General features: G+C 53.6%; 7 protein-coding genes across 7 annotated transcripts; 3 read left to right on the top strand and 4 right to left on the bottom strand.

Moving 5' to 3' along the window:
• Positions 1-115: 115 nt before the first annotated feature.
• Positions 116-3,080, top strand: CTRU02_200660 (Syja N domain-containing protein; the record flags this gene model as incomplete). The annotated part of the gene is made up of 3 exons (XM_036718669.1): positions 116-314; positions 375-2,145; positions 2,195-3,080. The coding sequence occupies 3 exons, from the start codon at positions 116-118 to the stop codon at positions 3,078-3,080; spliced, it is 2,856 nt and encodes a 951-aa protein (XP_036589669.1).
• A 34-nt stretch (positions 3,081-3,114) lies between these two features.
• Positions 3,115-4,604, bottom strand: CTRU02_200659 (25S rRNA (uridine(2843)-N(3))-methyltransferase; the record flags this gene model as incomplete). The annotated part of the gene is made up of 2 exons (XM_070203723.1): positions 3,115-4,280; positions 4,598-4,604. The coding sequence occupies 2 exons, from the start codon at positions 4,602-4,604 to the stop codon at positions 3,115-3,117; spliced, it is 1,173 nt and encodes a 390-aa protein (XP_070062305.1).
• Positions 4,605-7,435: 2,831 nt separating this feature from the next.
• On the top strand, positions 7,436-9,962 carry CTRU02_200656 (transketolase; the record flags this gene model as incomplete). The annotated part of the gene is made up of 5 exons (XM_036718665.1): positions 7,436-7,489; positions 7,658-7,704; positions 7,791-7,886; positions 7,954-8,042; positions 8,098-9,962. 5 exons carry the CDS (start codon positions 7,436-7,438, stop codon positions 9,960-9,962), a joined length of 2,151 nt encoding a protein of 716 aa, XP_036589667.1.
• Positions 9,963-10,380: 418 nt separating this feature from the next.
• CTRU02_200658 (uncharacterized protein) lies at positions 10,381-10,986 on the bottom strand (the record flags this gene model as incomplete). The annotated part of the gene is made up of 1 exon (XM_036718667.1): positions 10,381-10,986. One exon carries the CDS (start codon positions 10,984-10,986, stop codon positions 10,381-10,383), a length of 606 nt encoding a protein of 201 aa, XP_036589666.1.
• Positions 10,987-11,566: 580 nt separating this feature from the next.
• Positions 11,567-12,566, bottom strand: CTRU02_200657 (uncharacterized protein; the record flags this gene model as incomplete). The annotated part of the gene is made up of 2 exons (XM_036718666.1): positions 11,567-12,300; positions 12,356-12,566. The coding sequence occupies 2 exons, from the start codon at positions 12,564-12,566 to the stop codon at positions 11,567-11,569; spliced, it is 945 nt and encodes a 314-aa protein (XP_036589665.1).
• Positions 12,567-13,711: 1,145 nt separating this feature from the next.
• Positions 13,712-15,498, top strand: CTRU02_200655 (uncharacterized protein; the record flags this gene model as incomplete). The annotated part of the gene is made up of 3 exons (XM_036718664.1): positions 13,712-13,768; positions 13,820-14,329; positions 14,389-15,498. The coding sequence occupies 3 exons, from the start codon at positions 13,712-13,714 to the stop codon at positions 15,496-15,498; spliced, it is 1,677 nt and encodes a 558-aa protein (XP_036589664.1).
• Positions 15,499-16,935: 1,437 nt separating this feature from the next.
• CTRU02_200654 (fungal specific transcription factor) lies at positions 16,936-18,039 on the bottom strand (the record flags this gene model as incomplete). Its single annotated transcript, XM_036718663.1, has 2 exons — positions 16,936-17,491; positions 17,564-18,039. 2 exons carry the CDS (start codon positions 18,037-18,039, stop codon positions 16,936-16,938), a joined length of 1,032 nt encoding a protein of 343 aa, XP_036589663.1.
• Positions 18,040-19,521: the final 1,482 nt, after the last annotated feature.

The following is a 19,521-nucleotide window of genomic DNA, read 5'->3' as shown; positions in this document are numbered from 1 at the left end:
CGCCCATGTCTTTTTATGGCAATTTTTAATAGCTTGGATCGCTCCGACTTCTCATTGAACAGAAACTGCTGTCATATTTTGGCGCGTACGTCGCCCTGTGGCTGGGGATTGCAAAATGGCCGGTATCGCACGCAAGGTTATCATCTGTGCTGCTGTTGACGGCCTAATAATCCAGCCATTCGTAACAAAGGGACAACGCCCTGCGCAGCCGGTTAGGATTAAATACGGTGACGCAGCTATAACACCTGCTTCTCGAGAGCAGATTCCCGATCTTTCCCAGCCACATTCCTCTTTTGAGGCTTTCGGAGTTATAGGCATGAACCCCGAGTCCCAGTTGCACAAACCCGAAGCTGACCATGGAGCGCAATAAACAGGATTGATCACAGTCTCGAAGCTTAGTTATTTAATCACGATCACTAGGCGACAGCAGGTCGCTCAAATCTGTGGCTACCCAATCTACGTTGTGACCGAGGTTGCCGTCACTCCATGTGCCTCCCGAAAGGACGCCAGCGACGCTATCGCGCAGACCGCACTACAATTGCAGGAGAGTAAAGTAGATAATACTGCCGAAGATAGCGACAGCGATGACTACGTCGAGCTTCCCGCAAGTGGTGACGAAGTTGAAGATCCCGCCACAGATACCAAGCAGGGGCCTGAACCCGTTAAAAGTACCGTCGCAAAAGATGTGATCGGCAGGAGAGGAAGCTATGGAAGGTTTGCACAAAGATGGTTCAGTAGGAGTGGTTGGACGCAAGATCGGAAAAGAACAGCTGGCTGGAGCGGCACGGCGGATCAGACCCGGGGCTCCATCGACCAAGCTGGCACTTCGACGAACTCGGCTTCAGCGTCGGCCATAGACGATTCCGACGAACCAGTGCCGGCGTCTACCTTGCTCCCCAAGCTTTTAAGAACAACCCAAATCCTCTTCGGCTCATCGAGAAGCTTCTTTTTCTCGTATGACATCGACATCACACGCCACTGGGCGAGCCGCTCCAAATCTCAATCCAACGATGTGCCTCTGCACAATCGTGTCGATCCTGTGTTCTTCTGGAATAAGAATACTCTGAAGCCTTTCATAGAGGCAGGAGAAGAGTCTCTGTTGCTACCCTTGATGCAGGGTTTCGTCGGCCAAAGGCAGTTCGTAGTAGACAGCTCCCCCCCTCAGACTGACGACGGCCTTGGAGACTCAGTAGAAATGTCGGCGTTCCGGCAGCCTAATTCCGAACCAGCGTCGCCGCCATCAGAAACCGTTCGGAGCTCAATCGATCTTCGTTCTACTGAAAAGAAGTTCCTCTTGACTATAATCTCTCGCCGGTCTACACGGAGAGCTGGTTTGCGATATCTTAGGCGAGGCATTGACGAGCAAGGCTATGTTGCGAACGCAGTCGAAACGGAACAGATCTTATCCGACTCTTCTTGGGCAAAGTCTTCGAAGATTTACTCGTTTCTTCAAATTCGTGGCAGTATCCCTTTGTTCTTTACGCAATCGCCATATTCTCTGAAGCCCGCGCCTTTGATCCAGCATTCGCCAGAAGCAAATTACGCAGCAACAAAGAAGCATTTTGAACGCTTGAAGGTGGAATATGGAGGCTTGCAGATTGTCAACTTGGTAGAAAAGCATGGTGTCGAGGCAACGGTTGGGAATCAGTACGAACAGACAGTTCAGAAACTGAACGAAGAAGTGTTCGCTGGCCAAGACGTGGCAGTTCCGTTCGAGTGGTTTGATTTCCATTCGGCGTGCCGCGGAATGAAGTTTGAAAATGTCAGCCTACTCCTGGATACGCTTCGCGACAAGCTGGAAAGCTTCGGAAGCACTGTTGAAGAGGGAGGCAGTATTTTGGAACAACAGCAAGGTGTTCTGCGCACTAACTGCATGGATTGTCTCGACAGGACGAATGTCTGTCAGAGTTCATTTGGAAAATACATGTTAGAGGCACAGCTTAAAGCGGAAGGGTTTGACCTTAGTGCTCAAGTTGACCAGCAGACGTCATGGTTCAACACGCTTTGGGCAGACAATGGAGACGCCGTTTCGAAGCAGTATGCGTCTACAGCCGCTATGAAGGGCGACTACACGAGGACAAAAAAGCGCAATCTTGGCGGAACTTTGAATGATCTTGGCCTTTCACTTACGCGATTCTATAACGGGTAAGAGGCTATTGACCCGATATCGGCTCTATCTGCTAACATACATTAGAATGGTCAATGACTATTTCAGCCAAGCCGCTATCGATTTCCTGCTCGGGAATGTCAACTCTATGGTGTTTCAAGAGTTCGAAGCCGAGATGATGACAAAAGATCCTGCTGTCTCCATCTTGAATATGAGGGAGCAAGCTATCGAACTTTCCCAGAAACGTGTCATATCCGATGAGAGTGAAGAGTTCATGGGCGGCTGGGTTCTTTTCAGCCCGCATACGTCCGATAATCTTAAGTCGCTCCCCTTTGAGGAAGTGGTTTTGCTTCTGACCGACGCCGCCCTTTACCTATGCCGGTTCGACTGGAATCTGGATAAAGTATCGTCCTTTGAGCGCATAGACCTGGCGCACGTCGTCGGCATCAAGTTCGGCACATACATCATTTCGACTGTCTCCCCTGGACAAACGGATGAAACGAAGAACGTAGGCTTCGTGGTGTCGTACCAACCGGGCAAGAACGATATTACCAGGACTAATACTAGAACGCTCTCCAACATGGGTGTGAAGCGCAACAAGACGGAGCGTTCGAGCCAATCGGAGGAGCATCAACACCCCCATTCCGCCCAGCCTGCCCAATCTGCCCTAAGCAATCTGCTTGGTGGACGTCCCAAAGGTTCTCCGGTGCGGAGGGTTGCTTTTAAGGCCCCCTATTCTCAGTCTTCCGCCGCAGTCACCGGCGATGGACCCAAGATGAGCGAGATTCAACAAGTTGTGAGCATTTGCGCGGAGATAGAACGTCTCGCGTTTCTAAGCCAGCCTGGCAAAGAGAAGCCGGGTACCGAGAGCATCATCGAGAAGGGTGACATTATCTCCTTGGAAGAAGCAAGACAGAGTACTGGTTTCTTGGACCACATAAGCTACTCGTTGAAGAGACTCGTATGGGCATAAAGCATCGATGTGTGCAGATAGACTTTTCCGGCGTTCAGGGCCTCGTGGCGCGATACAAATGCATTTGGTAGCGCATGTTTTCCAAAGGAATGGGGTAGGTAAGGGAGTCGTCGAGACGGAACCAGATGGAGTCGTGCGACTCGAGCTTCTCCCATTGGCAACCCTCTACAGGTTCGTCTTTGATAAGAGTATGGTCCAGTAGCCACTGCATGGGGTACTTCTTCGACTCCTTACCCACGGCAGTTTCAGAGTAGCTTCCTGGGCTATCAACAACTAATAATAGAGATCCTGAGGGAATGGTGGCGGTTAGGTTTAACAGGAAGGTGGTGGTCTTGCCGATACCGGCCAAGGTGTAGAGCTCATTGAGTGTGAATAGTAATGTAACCAGTAATGCGTCTTTCCCCAGCGTTTCAGAGAGCTGTTCCCGTGACATGTTGAGAACGTCTTGCTGTGCGAATGCCGAAGACAGGTGGGATTGCGGTATGAGGGCCGTGTTAGAGGCCTTGGCAGCTGCGCTGGCATATTTTGAGAGGGGAGGAGGCGTCGTCAGGGCATCATGGAGCTTCGTGATGACCGAAGACCAGGGCGCTGAGTCGAGTAGAGTGATGGACCCCTTTACGGAGGGGTTCGGGGAGAGATACGCTGCGAAGGCGACAATCTCGGCTGCGCCGCCCCCTATCGACACCATCTTGATATGCCTCTGCGCGTCCCCGGCCGAAGCGGCATCCTCGCTGTCGGCATCCCCACCGGAATTAGCTCCGTCGGCATCCGAGACAGGCCGGCAAACGTCCTCCGCCAGATGCTCGCCGATGTCGAGCAGGATGGAGGCGTACCCCAACGCACGGGTGGGGCTCCAACGGGCGGCGTAGGCGTCCAGCGACTCCGGCCGGGCTTGGGCGAAGGCGGCCTCAAAATCGCGGGCGTAGAGAGCTGCTTTCACTTCTTGAAGGAGGGCCTGGAAGGAGTCGGAGATGAGGACAGGGGAGAAGGCCGTGTTAAACGTCGTAAGGAGACATTGTTGGAGGGGGAGGGGCAACGCCGGGGCTGGTTCCTCGGAAGCAGAAGGCTGTTGGTGTTTGGGTTTGGAAGATTGGGGCTTCGGCTTCGGCTTCTTCTGTTGTTTGGGGGGTTTTGGATCCGGCTTCTTGCCCATCTTGCCTTGTTTGGTTTTGATATTCACGTGGTTGTGGAAGTGGTCGACTGTGAGGAGGGGTATTTTTCTGGATGGCGGGGTAAAAGAGCGGAACAGCTCCGAAAGAAGCGACGAACAGACGTGCCCGCGGTGAACGGTGAGCTTGAATTGAGGCTCAAATAAGCTCGTCAATGCACAGGATGAATTGGCTTCGGACTGTCGTGAGATTATCTTTTGAGGTTGCAGTATCACTTTGTGGTTGCAAAAACTCAATCGGGCTGGGTCCACATAGCCTGCTTCTCTCTCACTCGTCGCTAGTCACCTCACACTAAGAAGGTCATAAAACCCATTTTCACAGCTGAGCGCGAGTGAGCCTTCGCATTACACATCATCACCGTACAGAATATGATAAAAAAATGAGATGGCTTGAAATTACCCAGACTAGGTAATACTCCAAAATTGAATTCGCGGCCAAGAACGCAGTTAGTGGCCAGCGGGCTTCAGCAAGCGACCCAGCTGAGGCTCATCTCAGCACAGGGGCATTCCTCCAAGCGCATATTGGCTGGAACTCATCTGAATTTCAGAGCCTAGCCGCAATCTGCTAAGATGAGACGATTGAATGTTGTCTCGACATGTTAACCCGAACTGAAGACTTTTTCGCATCTTCTTCCGCTAAATCTCAACCCATCAACGGATACACGCCGCTTGGTGGCGGATATGCGGGTGGAGAGGCTTGATGTCATCCGCAGGGAAGCTGGAGCTTGGGCCCGGTGGCCGCCTTGATTTGTGCGGATAAATACGAAACTAGATGTATCCCAGACGGATGGCCCGTGCTCACCGGCTCCGGAGCAGCTGTTGAGAGTCTCAGCCTTTTTGAAGAGGCGATGGGGGAAAAAAGGTTGAAAGGGCCCTCATGAAATCGCGGGTCTCACGGCTTGCATTCGACCGCCCCCGAGTTCCGCGTTCTGATACACGCCGAAGTTTGGGATTTCCCTCGTTGCATGCGCCGGTGGCAGTTACCTTTATTTCCAATGTGGAATTTTGGTACAGAGTAGAAATGCTGGGTTTCTGATCACTTCCTATCTAGTTGCATAACTGAGTTTTCCATCGACTCAGTATTTACTCTCATTCTTGGCCATGCCACGGTTGTCGCGCATCTTCGACACAAGGCGACGCCACAATGGAGGGGTCGTTGGAGGGGCAATCCCTCAGTGAAGGAAGGCTGTGGCCTCAAATCAGAAAAATTTCAGAGGGGTCAAGGCTCAAGGAGGGACACGAAGGTGTCATTATGCAGTCAGGGTCCACTGACATGACTGAATCTCAGCACGAGATTCGACCGGGGGCGCCAGGTGGGAAACAAGGAGGGGGGGAGGGCCAGAGCTTATCCGCGTGGCCGGCTTGAAACCGCGCGAGCGAGGCCAGGTCGCAACAAGAGGCCCAGGAGAAACCTAGTAGGAGGGTATTTTCGGCGCTTGGCTCTCCCTGCGCGACAGTGCTGCTTGGACGAGGCTTAAAGTCCGGTGGTTTATGGGCCTATGGCCGACGAGGCAGTATCATGAGTGAATAAATAGACCGAGCCTACTGGCGGGTAGAGGAGGGGCATCGGCCTTGAAGACTCCAGTGTGGGTCGGAGATACCCAAGGAGAGATGATACTGGCGATCCAGCCATCTCCAGAGGTCTCCACGGATTAGTCAAGGAGACGCCGAAGTTACGCAGTGAGGCCAGATACCGAAAGGGACCCAGGCAAACCTGTGAAGCGTTGTGGGCATTATGACGACAGTTTTCTGGATCATCATCCATCAAGGCCGTATTGTAGTTCGCACGAGTCAACAGTGGTATCAACTGAACCTCATCAAGGGGACCTGACTCTTGTGGTTGTAGAAAAGACGTCACCAAAAAAATTGTGATAAGTCTAGTGGTTGCTGACTGAGCCGTTGACCAGAGGTTGATCAAACGGTCCAAAGCGGTATGATTCGTCGAGGGGGGATTACCTAGCGAGGCACCAGACCGACGTCGGGACGGACGGGGGACTCGGCGAAGGGAGCCAACAATGAGAGGTTGAGCAACAGCTCGCCGGGCATTTTTGCCTCCCAGGGGTTACCGGGTGAATTGCAGTCGTCGGCGCGAAGTGCAGCTTTGGAGGCGGCCGGGAGTGTACCTCTGGGCATGGAAAGCCACCAATGTAAGGACGAGGAACGCTGGCGGTGGGCTGGGCCAGCCACTGAGAGGGGCAAGAGCTGGCAGCAAATGGGACAAGTCGACGCAACCAGGCATGTCAGTCCACAGCTCTCTCGATGGTTGAGACGAGCTGAAGCCTGCACTGCTCGTCAGGCCGGCCAGGGACAAGACCGGAAAATTGGGGAAGCGATAAAAAAATTGTCAGAAGTGTACCCCCACTTCTCATGTGAAAGACTGTATCAGGATTGGGACTTTGTACCGGTATAGTGTGTGGTGATGAGTTTGCGTGACTTTTGGATGATACCGGCTGTTGCTGGCCCTGGGAATATTGGCTTGAGCCGGGAGATTGGGAGCAGAAAGAGTAAGGTGCAACTGGGCGAGTTGGGGGACGCGGCACTGGGCCGGACATGCCGCCGACAGCTGGAGGTACTTGGGCCGAGTACGGCGCTAGCTGTTGGCGGAAAGTACCTCTTGCTCTTACTGAATCCATCTTCCCAATGCTATGGGTAAAGCTTAACTTCTGGGCTACACTAGGTAAGGTAAGTCGATGAGCATGAGCATGAGCAGGCACTTCACCTTCCTCACCTTGTGCAGCCGCAAGTTTGGGTACCTTACTCAGCGAATGCATTTACCGGAGTACATTCCTTCGCACGAGAAAGAACAGCTGGAATTTTACCGAATAGCTGCTGTAGTGTAACCCCCCCAAGTATCCCACGGTGTGGTGACCTTTGACCTCCTCCCTTCTCTCAGTGGCCGTCTCGTTTGGTGTGAGGTGCGGCGTCAGTGGTCTGCCCGTCTGCCCCTCCATCCCCTCCATGAATGTACCTGTCCCCTCCATGTCCACTCCCACGTCAGGTCCCCACAGATGCTCAATAATTACCTTGCGGCCAAACATACACATACCACCGCCTCTCCCCTTCCCTCCTCCCCTGGCTTCCTTTTTATTTTCCCTCCCGCCGCCTCTCATCTTTTTTTCCTTCTTCCATCCATCTTCTCTTCCTTGACCAAGCTTGTCTTTTCGGAAGAACAAAGAAATCAGACATCATGGGTTACACCGAACTTGACTGGAAGGCGATCAACACGATCCGCCTGCTTGCTGTGAGTCTCACCTGCCCGCCAAATTTTACCCCGCCGCTGCCGTTGAGATTTGTCTCTACCCCGCCATCCGTACCCCTTCAGTCGGTGGCATGATGAGAGCAGCTCGCGAGAGCCTCATTGCTAGAAGACCTCCGTTTGAAACCTTACTGACATTGGATCTCTTCGCAGGTCGATGCCACCTTCAACAGCAACTCCGGCCACCCTGGTGCGCCCATGTACGTAATTTCCCGCAGTCTCCGTGTTTTATGAGAGCTACGAGCAGAGCAAGACCCAAGCAGAAAACTGACACTTTCATTTTTAGGGGTATGGCGCCGGTCGCCCACGTCCTGTTCAACAAGTTCATGAAGTTCAACCCTAAGAACCCCAAGTGGTTGAACCGTGATCGCTTTGTCCTCTCGTAAGTCCCTCTTCTTACACTCGAGAAAACTCATAATTCTGGAGATGTAACTAACCAATTGTTTCAGCAACGGACACGGCTGCATGCTTCAGTATGCTCTTCTCCACCTCTTCGGCTACGGTGTCTCTATCGATGACCTGAAGAAGTTCCGCGTAAGTATTTTGCAACGTTCGTGATCAAAAAACCCAGCTCAATTGCTTACGCCTTCCAAAGACGGTGGACAGCATCACCCCCGGTCACCCCGAGGCTCACGACACCCCCGGTATTGAGGTTACCACCGGTCCTCTTGGTCAGGGTATCTCCAACGCTGTTGGTCTGGCTATTGCTCAGGCCCACACCGCTGCCACCTTCAACAAGGACAACTTCAACCTTTCCGACAACTACACATACGTCTTCCTCGGTGACGGCTGCTTGATGGAGGGTGTCTCCGGCGAGGCCTCTTCTCTCGCTGGTCACCTCCAGCTCGGCAACCTGATTGCCATCTGGGATGACAACCACATTTCCATTGACGGTGACACCAACGTCGCCTTCACTGAGGATGTCGCCAAGCGCTACGAGTCTTTCGGCTGGGAGGTCCTGACCGTCGACGACGGTGACAACGACCTCGACAGCATTGAGAAGGCTATCGCCAAGGCTCAGCAGTCTAAGGACAAGCCCACTCTTATCAAGCTCCGCACCACCATTGGCTTCGGTTCCCTCCAGCAGGGCACTCACGGTGTTCACGGCTCTCCTCTCAAGGCCGATGACATTAAGCAGCTCAAGGAGAAGTTCGGCTTCAACCCCGAGCAGTCTTTCGTCGTTCCCCAGGAGGTCTACGACGCCTACAACAAGCACGCTGCTGAGGGTGCCGCCGCTGAGCAGGAGTGGAACAAGCTCTTCCAGCAGTACGCTGAGAAGTACCCCAACGAGCACAAGGACCTTGTCCGCCGTCTCTCTGGCGAGCTTCCCGAGGGCTGGGAGAAGGCTCTGCCCGTCTACACCCCCGCCGACCCCGCCATTGCTTCCCGCAAGCTCTCTGAGACTGTCCTCAGCAAGATTGAGAGCGTTGTTCCCGAGCTGCTTGGTGGCTCTGCCGATTTGACTGGCTCTAACCTGACCCGCTGGAAGAACGCCGTCGACTTCCAGGCCCCCGCCACTGGCCTCGGTGATTACTCTGGCCGCTACATCCGCTACGGTGTCCGTGAGCACGGTATGGGTGCCATCATGAACGGTCTGGCTGCCTACGGCACCATCCTGCCCTACGGCGGTACTTTCCTTAACTTCGTCTCTTATGCCGCCGGTGCCGTCCGTCTTACCGCCCTCTCCCAGGTCCGCGCCATCTGGGTTGCTACCCACGACTCTATTGGTCTTGGTGAGGACGGCCCTACTCACCAGCCTATTGAGACTCTTGCCCACTTCCGTGCCCTCCCCAACAACATGGTCTGGCGCCCTGCCGACGGTAACGAGACCAGCGCTGCCTACTACGTTGCCCTTACCTCCAAGCACACCCCCTCCATCATTGCCCTCTCTCGTCAGAACCTGCCCCAGCTCGAGGGCTCCGTCATCGAGAAGGCCATCAAGGGTGGTTACGTCTTGCACGAGGCCGAGAACGCCGATGTCACCCTCGTCTCCACCGGCTCTGAGGTCTGCATCTGCATTGACGCCGTCAAGTACCTCAAGGAGAAGTACAACCTCACTGCCCGTGTTGTCTCCATGCCCTGCACTGAGGTCTTCGAGGCCCAGTCCAAGGAGTACAAGCTCTCTGTCCTGCCTGATGGCCACCCCATCATGTCTGTTGAGGTCATGAGCACTCTCGGCTGGGAGAGATTCTCTCACGAGCAGTTCGGTATCAACCGCTTCGGTGCTTCTGGTCCTTACAAGGACGTTTACAAGGCAAGTCACACGCATTTTCCCCCACAACAATGTCATGTACTAACAACTTCTACAGAAGTTCGAGTTCACCCCCGAGGGTATCTCCAAGCGCGCGGCTGCCACCGTCGACTTCTGGAAGAACGTTCCCAACGTTCGCTCTCCTGTCAACCGTGCTTTCCAGCAGATCATTTAAAGCGGCTATATAAATGGGTAGAATTTGGTTAATTGGCGATGACTTTTTATTTTTTTACGCGATGATGGACGTTACGGGTAAAATGAGCTCGGTATATAGAGACCGTCAAAATCAAAGATTATGATTAACGCGCATACTGCCTGAACGCCTATCCTGTGACCCTGATGGTTCGTTCCATGCCGGATCCTCATACGACCATAGACTCATTGCTCGTGTCCTCGTCAACGCCAAATGCTTGCCAGGCAACCAACTAGTCCAAGATTGCGTCATGTCGTGAACACGCTGGCCGTTACGGGCACCCTGTGCCGGCCGCATACCCCCAACACATATACGCACGTAAGGTGCGTGATTTGACGGCTTTCGCGGATGGCTGGCTGTGCAGGTTCTAGACATGCAAAACAAACCAACTAAATGAGAAATGCCCTGCCCCCTGAGCGGTATGCCCATCCATCACTGACCACCGCCATCCACGTCGCCGGCTGCTTCTTCTGCAGCCCATTCCCGCTGGAATTCCCTGCCTACCCTCTCAAGCCTGCCTGCGGCGCGACGCGCTTCCATGGCCTCTTCGCCTGTCGCTGCGACGACGACCCCAACAAGCATAGGCGCGGCGTTCTCCGCGTCCTCTCCCTGCTTGCCTGTATGAGATGTTGCGTCCGCTCGTGCTGCGTTCGCGGCTACCGCTGACTCCGCTGTCGGTATTGTGGCCGTGGCCGCGCCCGACGAGACTGGCCTCGAGGCAGAAGGTGTGTTGTTCTTCTTCGCAGCGGCGGCGGCGGCAGCTGAAGCGGAGGTCTCTCCGCCATTGGGCAGGGCATCTGCGCCATTGAGGAAGGAAGCCAAGACAACGGGACTGCCAGGGCCGTGCTCGACAATGATGCGCTGGGCGGGGCCGAGAGAGAAGCGGTTCGCTGCGGAATGAGCTGTGAGGGATGCTGTTGTCAAGGAAGTAAGGGCCTCGAGTTGAGTTTGGGAGTGGGCGGAGGTGAGTATCGGGTTGAGTGCGCGGTCTGTGAGGTGCAGAGCCAGCGACGGATGTTGGGAGGGGAGAGAAGCCATTGTCGACTCGGGGGGCGGAGGCTGGGGCGGGCGGGCGCGCGGCAATGCGCGGGTAGTACTGGTATTGGTGCGTTCGTAATGACGCGTGGGTAAGGCTTTTAGTATACGACAATAGTGCGACGAGTCAATGAGGACGTCTTTGGACAGAAAATGTCTTTTTGGGGAGGGCAGATTCGGGAGAGTTTGTAAGAAAAGTAGTGGGAGGTTGGAAGCAACGTGACACAGACAATAGGAAGAAGCTTGTGAGAAGGTGAGGGTGATTCGGACATGAAGGTAAGTAGTTTGCAGCGCTCTGTTCGCGCCGTACCCCGCCATTACCCCGCCAAATGCCGTGCCCGACGCCAAAAGGTGGAACTGATTCTGCCGCCCGTTGAGAAATAATACACTGTAATTTTTCTCAAGGGCTTTATCTTGGGCTGCGACCCCCACCTCAGATACAGGGCTGTTGCAGCGAAATGATAGGAAAATAAGCCATCGTATGATAACGGAAACGCTTTTTTTTTTTTTTATTTTTTTTTTTAGAGTGTTGGTAGGTTATGCTATGCTGTGACGCAATGCCTAGGATCTTTGCTGCCCTGTGTCAGCGGTTAGCCCCTGTCCTGGTCGTTCGCTTCACGTCGGCTGTTTTTATGGCGTTGCTGGTGCTACTGCTGCCACCGCTCCCGCTACGGGTGTGTCGTTTTTCGCGGCCATGACCCGCTGTGACAACAGAGTTGCTCGACATCCTTGGCGATGAGCGGCGGTGCTCGACACGACGGCGGTGCCGTGAGGAATGAAGAGGAGGCGACGACTGGTTCGTTGTTTCCTTTGGCCCGGTGTTGGTGGTATCGACAAAGCGCTTCTCAGGGGATGAGGGTCGCTGAGGGGAGTCTGCAAAGTGGACCGTCTTCTGACTTCGACGAGGGGTTGCGGGCATATCATCCCTGTGCTCTTCCGATGTCTTCATGATTGAGGGAAGAATGCCATCTTCAACATCAAAATCTCTCTCTATCGTAGGCATCACTGCAGGCAACTGATGGCCCGACACAATAGCATTTTCGTCGCCTGACTCAGACGAAGAGTCTCCAGAGCTGTCGCGGGATTCAGGCACCGAGGTAGGGGTTGGTTTAGGTTTTGGATGTGAACGGCGCCGGCGAGTGCGCTGTTGATGACCATTCACTTCTGCCCCCGACACTGCTTCGGGATTCGAAGCGTCTTGGTAGAAGTACGTCTGGAGAACGGCTTCCGGCTGATGTACGAGGCACAGGTTATTGGTGAACCAGACATCAGTAACCTTGGCCTGCTCGTTCAAACACCTAGACGTCCGACACGTATCTGTTTTCAGGGTCAGGAAATCAGGCCCCAAGAAGCAGGCAAGTGGAACACTCACGTAAGTGTTCTTGACAATATGGACCCCGACGATATCGCGGCTTCGTACATCCCTGCTTCTTGCACACGGCATGTTGTATACAGTATCGCGATCTTGATGCTGGGTCGGTAGCCCTCTGGCAACCAGGTGCCTGACAGCGGGCTTCAGGCTGACTAGCACTGACACCAGCGCCAGTTGTGCTGCTGCCTTCGCTCGATACACACTGGCCCATGGCTCCTACCACCGACCTTGTGTTGTTGTCCTCCTCCAGCGCGCGCTGGGAGGTTGGAGGAGAGTGTGGTGAGCATTGTTTGGGGGTTATGTCAGCTCCTCCCTATACACTCTGGGCCATTGAGCTGCATAAAGCTCTGATGGCTTTTGCCGCAGCAGCTCCGATGACCCTGAATGAGGTAAGTCGCTTTGCTGGGGGCCAAACAGCCGTCCTAACGAGCAAACCACCCTTGTTCGCTGTGCTACCACGTGGATTGGCTACGTAGGTAGGCTGCTAGGCAGGCCGGGGCTCGGTGCTGGAGACTTTGTCTCGAAGGGCATATTGCGTCCATATCAGGCTTCTAGCCGGCAGACGCTGGACATCAGCGCAGCTGAAACGACAGGGCTGTTGCCAATCAAGTCTGGCCTAAAGAATATTTGGGTCGCTTAGAGCTCTACGGCGCAGATGTAAGGCGCCAACGCATTGAATCACATCGTGTGGGCCAGAACTGTGCAGGGGAAGTGGTTCGCTGGACCTTCATGTTAGCAGCAACCCTTAAGGGGGTCCGCTGGTTTCTCCCTGTCAATGACATCTCGGCTGTTGATGTTCCACTGAATGACCTGTCATTGACTGAAATGACTAGATTGCCATGAACGAAGACTGCGAGGATTACTTGAAAGACGTCCTTGGTGGGGATGTAGGTGTAGATCGCTCAAGCGAGGACAAATGCTTGGCGCTCGCGACTGTCGAATCGTACAGTATAACTCTCGGAATTGACAGCTCTATAGTTGTTGAGGCGGCATTTAAATTACAAAACCAGCGACTTCTTTGCACACATTGAAGAGGAAGGTTGTTGTTAGAGTTCAATCGTTGAAGCGTTCAATCAATAAGAGGGTAACCCCTGTAACTCTAGCGTCCACGACGCCAAGCAGTTGTGGACGCGTTCGTCATTGGGGGGTGCCCCTGTCCGCTACAAGCAATGGAATGTGGCTTGTTCCTGACACGAGTGGACAGCTAAGCTACTGCAGACCAAACCACCCAATTTGCGATAGCCATACATTCCATTCCCAACTCTCAACGCTCTTTAACGACCCTTTGAGAGCTCCCTCGGAATACAACCCCCATTTTGAGCAACCTACAACTCACACGATTGACACGTAAACACCATGGCTGACGCCGACGCAAAGGCAAAGGCTGAGAAGCTGGCTGCGGCCAGGAAGAAGGTAAGCTTGCCCAGGCCCTGATATACTATCTCACTGTTCACACTTTGCTAGGTGGAGGAGATGAAGAAGAAGAAGGCGAAGAAAGCCGGAGGAACTTCTAAGAAAGAAAAGGAAGAGGCAGCAGCGACCGAACCCAGCGCTTCCAAGCCAGATGAGCCCGAACCCGAGACCGAACCGACCACGCCGGCAGACCCCGCGAACGAAGACGAAAAGAAAGAGGAGCCAGAGTCGACGGAGGCCGTGACAGAGCAGCCTGCATCCCCCACCGCATCTCAGCCATCGCTGGCCCAACAATCAAAGCTCAGATCAGCCTCCTTTAGGAAAGGCTCAGTATCTACTGGTCCACTGTCGCCGGGCGCCCAAAACCCTGAGGGTGAAACTGCGACTGACATCTATCGAAAGCATGTCGCTCGTATAGAAGAGCTAGAGAAGGAGAACAAGCGTCTTGCGAAGGAGGCCACGGATTCAGAAAAGAGATGGAAGAAGGTCGAGGAGGAGCTGGCAGACCTCCGCGAGGCAGAAGGCGAGAGCAAGGGCTCAGACGGACAAGTCGAGAAGCTGGTACGTGTTACAATGCAGCTTCATATTTTGATTTTTTATGCTAATCTACTTGAGCGAAGAAATCCGAGATTGAAGCTCTCCAGCGCCAAAACTCACAGCTGCAGCAACAAGCCTCACGCTCCGGTGGTCGCCACGGCTCATCGCCATCTGTCTCCCTGTCATCGCCGCCGGCTGAGCTCGAGGCGCAGCTAGCTTCAAAGACATCAACCATCGAGACGATGGAAATTGAGATCTCCAAGTTGCGCGCCCAGGTCGACCGTCAGGCTAGCGGTACCTCTTCTGAACGCGAGCAGATCGCTGCGCTGGAAGAGAAGCTTGCGCGCTCAGAGAAGGCCGCCAGCCAAGCCCAGCGCGAGCTCACTGACCTGCGCAAGAACCTCGATCGCACCGCCGAGAAGGCTGTCCGTGAGGGCAGCGAGCGTACGAGTGCCGAGACGAAGCTCCGCAGTCTTGAACACGAGCTCGCAGATGCCATTGCCGCCCGCCTCGATGCCGAGAAAAAGGCCGACGGCTTCGAGAAAAAGGTCACGACCCTGACGACGTTGCACAAGGAGCAGGACTCGCGGACTCAGACCCTGCGCAAGGAGAAGGAACGCGCGGAGAAGGAGGTGAGCGAGCTCAAGGCCCGTGTTGAGAGCCTCGAAAGCGAAAACACCAGGCTACGAAGCCGCAAGTCAGCAGAGGGCGGTGGCGGCCTGGATGATGATGGTGTTGACGAGCTCGAAAACGAAGAGCGTCTCCGTCTTGAGAAGAAGGTGCGCGATCTCGAGAGCGAGGTTCACGAGCTCCGCCGCGGTGTCTGGCAGGAGAAGCGCCGAGAGATCGGTGGCCCTACGAGTCCTGGCTTTGAGAATGTGGATCTCAACAACAGTCGTGGAACATCACCGTCCGCGCACAGGAAGCACCCAACTCACGGGGGCATTGGAGATTTTTTCCAGAGCGGCATCAACGCGCTTACGGGCACGGGAGACGACGAGTTCTTGGACGACGACGACGTGGACTTTGACGAGGACGCATTCCGTCGCGCGCAGGAGGATGATGCCAAGGCCCGCCTCGAGCGTATCAAGGAGATTAAGCGTACTCTCAAGAACTGGGAGGGCTGGAGACTGGATCTTGTCGAGACCCGACGGGGTGGTTCTGAGGGTATCGGCGAGGTATTTGAAGTTTAAAGGCTTTTCTGTGCTAGATTGCGTGCAGCTACGATTCCATATTTGTAGAGTTCATGGCCGTGCTTCTGCACCACCAGATTTTTCCAGTTCATCCTTGTAAAACATGAAAGGTAGACCACAACGTCCAAGAAAATACCTTGGAGTCTTAAGGAATTTCGAATGCCATCCATGCTAAAGGCATCGCAACGCACGATGCTCGTAGTCGTAACCCCCCCGTTCCGCAGTTGTTAGTTCCCCTCCTCATTACTCAGCTGCCAGAAGATCATCACCCCCCCCTTGCATATATATCCTGCGGCCGTTGGGATCTTTCTTCTCTGCCCTCTCTCCCCCCCGCGCGCGCTGCACAACACAGGCTGCAATTCTGTAACTGCCTGAGGCATAGAAAAAAAAAAAAAAACTACATGTGACGACGCGTGCTGAGGCGTTTTCTATTTCCCACCTCGCCCAATGAATACGTAGACGGTTTCTGGACGCGTAAAGTACTTTCAGGGGTACGTCATCCCCCCAATCCTGCAGATTAAAAAAAAAAAAAAAACAATACATAAGTTTTACGGAACGGGCATAGATTTAAAAAAGGACGATAGGCCCGAATGCATATGCATAACATTAAATTAGGAAGGCCTCTTACAAATCACTATTTTCTTTCTTTCTTCAACTAAGTGAAGTGAAGTATTAGTTGAGAAGAGGAGGATTGTCATATTGGGGGGTTTATGGGATATCATCAACGAAGTTCCCAGTCTAATTTAACTACACAGTATACCAGAACACACCAAAAGTTCAAGACAATAGGATTACAAACATGGGTTTTCGGCGGAGAAGGGGAAAGAAAAAGTTGGAAGAGGGAAAAGAGCCATGAGTGGAAGGATGAATGTACATTCTACCAATTTACCGCCATAACAACTCCAGAATGGATGACTTTTTTTCTTCTTTACGCTCTGCGAGAGAAGGTGTGGAAGAGGGGGATATCAAAAGTAGTCGTCATCGTTCTTGTGCTTCGCCACCGTGAATGTGAGAAAAAAGGAAAAAAGGGAATACAAAAACAGCTGTCCTAGTCCTGCGTAACGCCTGTTGCCTCTTTCGTCTTGGTGATAATTAACCCTCGTTGAAAAAAAAAGGAAAAGTGCACAAGTATACACGGCCGTGTGAGCCTAGCCCAGGAAAAGAAGTAAAGGTATGTGATATAACTTAGACCCCCGGAACGCCTCATCGATGCTTGTTTCGTAAGGTGTGTGTGTGTGTGCGTGTATTATGCGGAACAAGGTTGACAAAATGTGGCAGCCTAGAACATCGGAGCCGCCGGACTAAGAGGAGAGGTGGTCGTAACGCCGTATCGGGAAGTTAGTTTGGGAAATAGTGTAGAAGTGTCGTCTCGTTTTCGGGCAACATCGGAGGCGGAGGCGCAGATGGTGCCGATACTCCCAAATCCCGATGAGAGTCCTACAGCATCGTGGCAGTGGGAGCGCCAAGACCAGTACCGTCAAGATTCGTCCGCAGCGCATCCTGCAGCTCAGCGATCTGCGTCATCATGGCGAAGCTGTGCTGACCCTGTCTCTCCAGCTGCTGACGGAGCTCCTCATTCTCCAGTCGCACGCGCTTGATCTCCTCACGCAGCTCATCCAAGCCGGCGTCCGAGCTCTTGCGAGAGCGCTTGCGCTTATTGCTGCCGCCGCCCAGGCCGACAAGACTGTTCATTAGACCCTTTTCGCTATCACCATCGCTGCCTGTTTGAATGTCTTCATGGACAGTGCTGGAGCCGTCACTGGTGTGGACACGGCGGAGATGCTCGTTGAGATTCTCCTGGCGTGAGAAACCCTTGCCAGTATGACGCTTGCAGTTGGGATGCGGACAGTTAACAGTATTTTTGGGTCCGCCGTGCTTGCCGTGTACTTCGCGCTCGTGTCGGAGGAGACCGCCTGAGTAGGTGAAACCAGGGAGCTTTTCACAGCCTTCGGCGGCGCATCGGTAGGGTCGCTCGTGCTTGTCCATGTGTTTGCTGTTGTTAAAAACTTTTGTCAGTATGATTCCGGGTCTCGGGCGTAGGGAATCATGTATCTGATAAACTTACCTCCATTCGCACTTCCGCGTGAAGACCTGTGTCTCCTCTGTGCATCCCGGGAACGTGCAATAGAACTTGCCATCCGGTTGCTTCGTAACTTCACGCTCAGGCTTGGGTATACACTTAACCCTCGACGAGGGAGTTGAGGCCTCGGCCTCTTCCTTGTGGGGCATGGTGTTGTTCGAAGGCAGAGGCTCGGGAAGGGCAGGCGGCAGATTCGACGGGAGAGAAGCGAGCGTCGGCGGCGCGGAGAGATCGAGTCGAGTGGGGTCCGGAACACCCACGGGGTCGTCGCCGAGCCCATCTGGCATCAGTGAACGGTCGTCCGTAAGCATCGAGGGTGTAGGGTTGTAGGAGGCAAGCTCCGGAACGTCGGTAGCCTGGTACTGCGCGGTCGGGTCGCCATTGTGATCATGGTCCGGATCACCAATGGGAGGGTATGACCCGTCGTGCATGAAGTTTCGAGGCTCATATACGACGGACATGTTGAGAGGGAAGCGCGATACGATGTCCAGCTTGACTGATGTTTGGTGGTGTTGGTGAGGAATGCGGTTCGGTGGTCTGGGAAAAAGATATGTCGTGACCGGGGGTGAGAAAATAAAGTCGCGACTTCCCAGATGCTAGGCGGCGACAATACCGCAATAAAAGACACAAAAAGACGAAAACTCGGTAGAAGAGAAGAATAATACGACGCAATGATGCGGCGCTGGATATTAAGGTCGTACTTTGCGTACTCTAAGATAACACGCGCGTCGGCTTTCGTAGCTTGGTCAGGTTGATGTGAGAGAGCTCCAATGCTAAGGAAGGCAGAAAAGTTAGTTTGGCCTGAAAAATCTGGCTGAAGACTTGACAGCTGCTGCCACTAGCCACAAAGGTGGATTTATCAGCGGAGGAGCACGTGACCTCGAGGAAACTTGCCACCTAAGCCACATGACCCACTTTGGGCTTCTGATGATGACTCCTCCAAGGGTGTAGAAGCTTCAAGCATGTGAGGGAATCCACTTACAAACAACTGACGCGGTCGAGTTTGATGCACTGCAAAAAGAAGCTTGGGGCACTTCCCTGAACGCATCTGGGGTCCTCCATACCCTTATTAGTTCTTTTCGGATTTAGGCGGCAACGAGTGGTGACTCGTCTTTTTCAAATCCGTAAAACCCCATCTTGGGCAGGCAAAGGTACGTCTGACTCACAAGCCGACGTGGTGTTGGCCTCAAGGCTACCATCCAACCAAAAAATGCACCCCACACTCCTCGCCTTGTGTGCTTAAGAATCACAAGACAAGGCGCTTGGCATCATGCTCGGGTATACTCAAGTCTATGCCTGTTTATTGTGTCGAGATCTGGTTAGCCCGGACTCATTGCTGATCCAAGTCGACTCACCTATTTGCTGACCCCCTGAGATTCATCCGAGCTAATGTAGGTGCTTCTAGAGTGTTATTGGTAATCCCCGCAGTACTGAGCCACAGTAGAGCAGATAGGACTTTGAAGTCTATAATCACAGCCGCAATGAGGCCTTGATGTCAGCTCCGTGAGAGCCAAGAACGACTGGAATACCTCGATGAAGCCAGCTCGGCTTCTGCGGCCCTCACTGAAGGACAGACATGTTTCAATATCCTGTTAGCAAATACATGCGAGGTATCCTCTTAATAATCCCTTCGGATAGGCAGCCTTTTTGAGCTTGGCGATTGGGTGTACAGAAGTGAATTCCGTATCAATCACCTGAAGACAGGTGATATGTCACGTAGACACGTGGACCAGGCCCGTTGTCACCGACCTATTGGACCTTCTGGTGAGCTTGCCTACGTTTGTTTATTTTCTTACAAAGGCTCCAGCTCGCACTGGCGTCAGGAGCACTTGGCGCTCAACTTGAGCTCGCCAAATTCAGGCATCACTGACACCTCCGTACCTTCTGGGAACCGCCTTAGTAAACATGGTGCAAGGATCCTTGCCGTTGTCCATGCTGTTTGC

Source organism: Colletotrichum truncatum (genome assembly GCF_014235925.2).
Source record: "Colletotrichum truncatum strain CMES1059 chromosome Unknown Contig_0001, whole genome shotgun sequence".
Lineage (NCBI taxonomy): Eukaryota > Fungi > Ascomycota > Sordariomycetes > Glomerellales > Glomerellaceae > Colletotrichum > Colletotrichum truncatum.
Note: the sequence above shows the minus strand (reverse complement) of the source record. Positions and strands in the feature narration are given on the sequence as shown.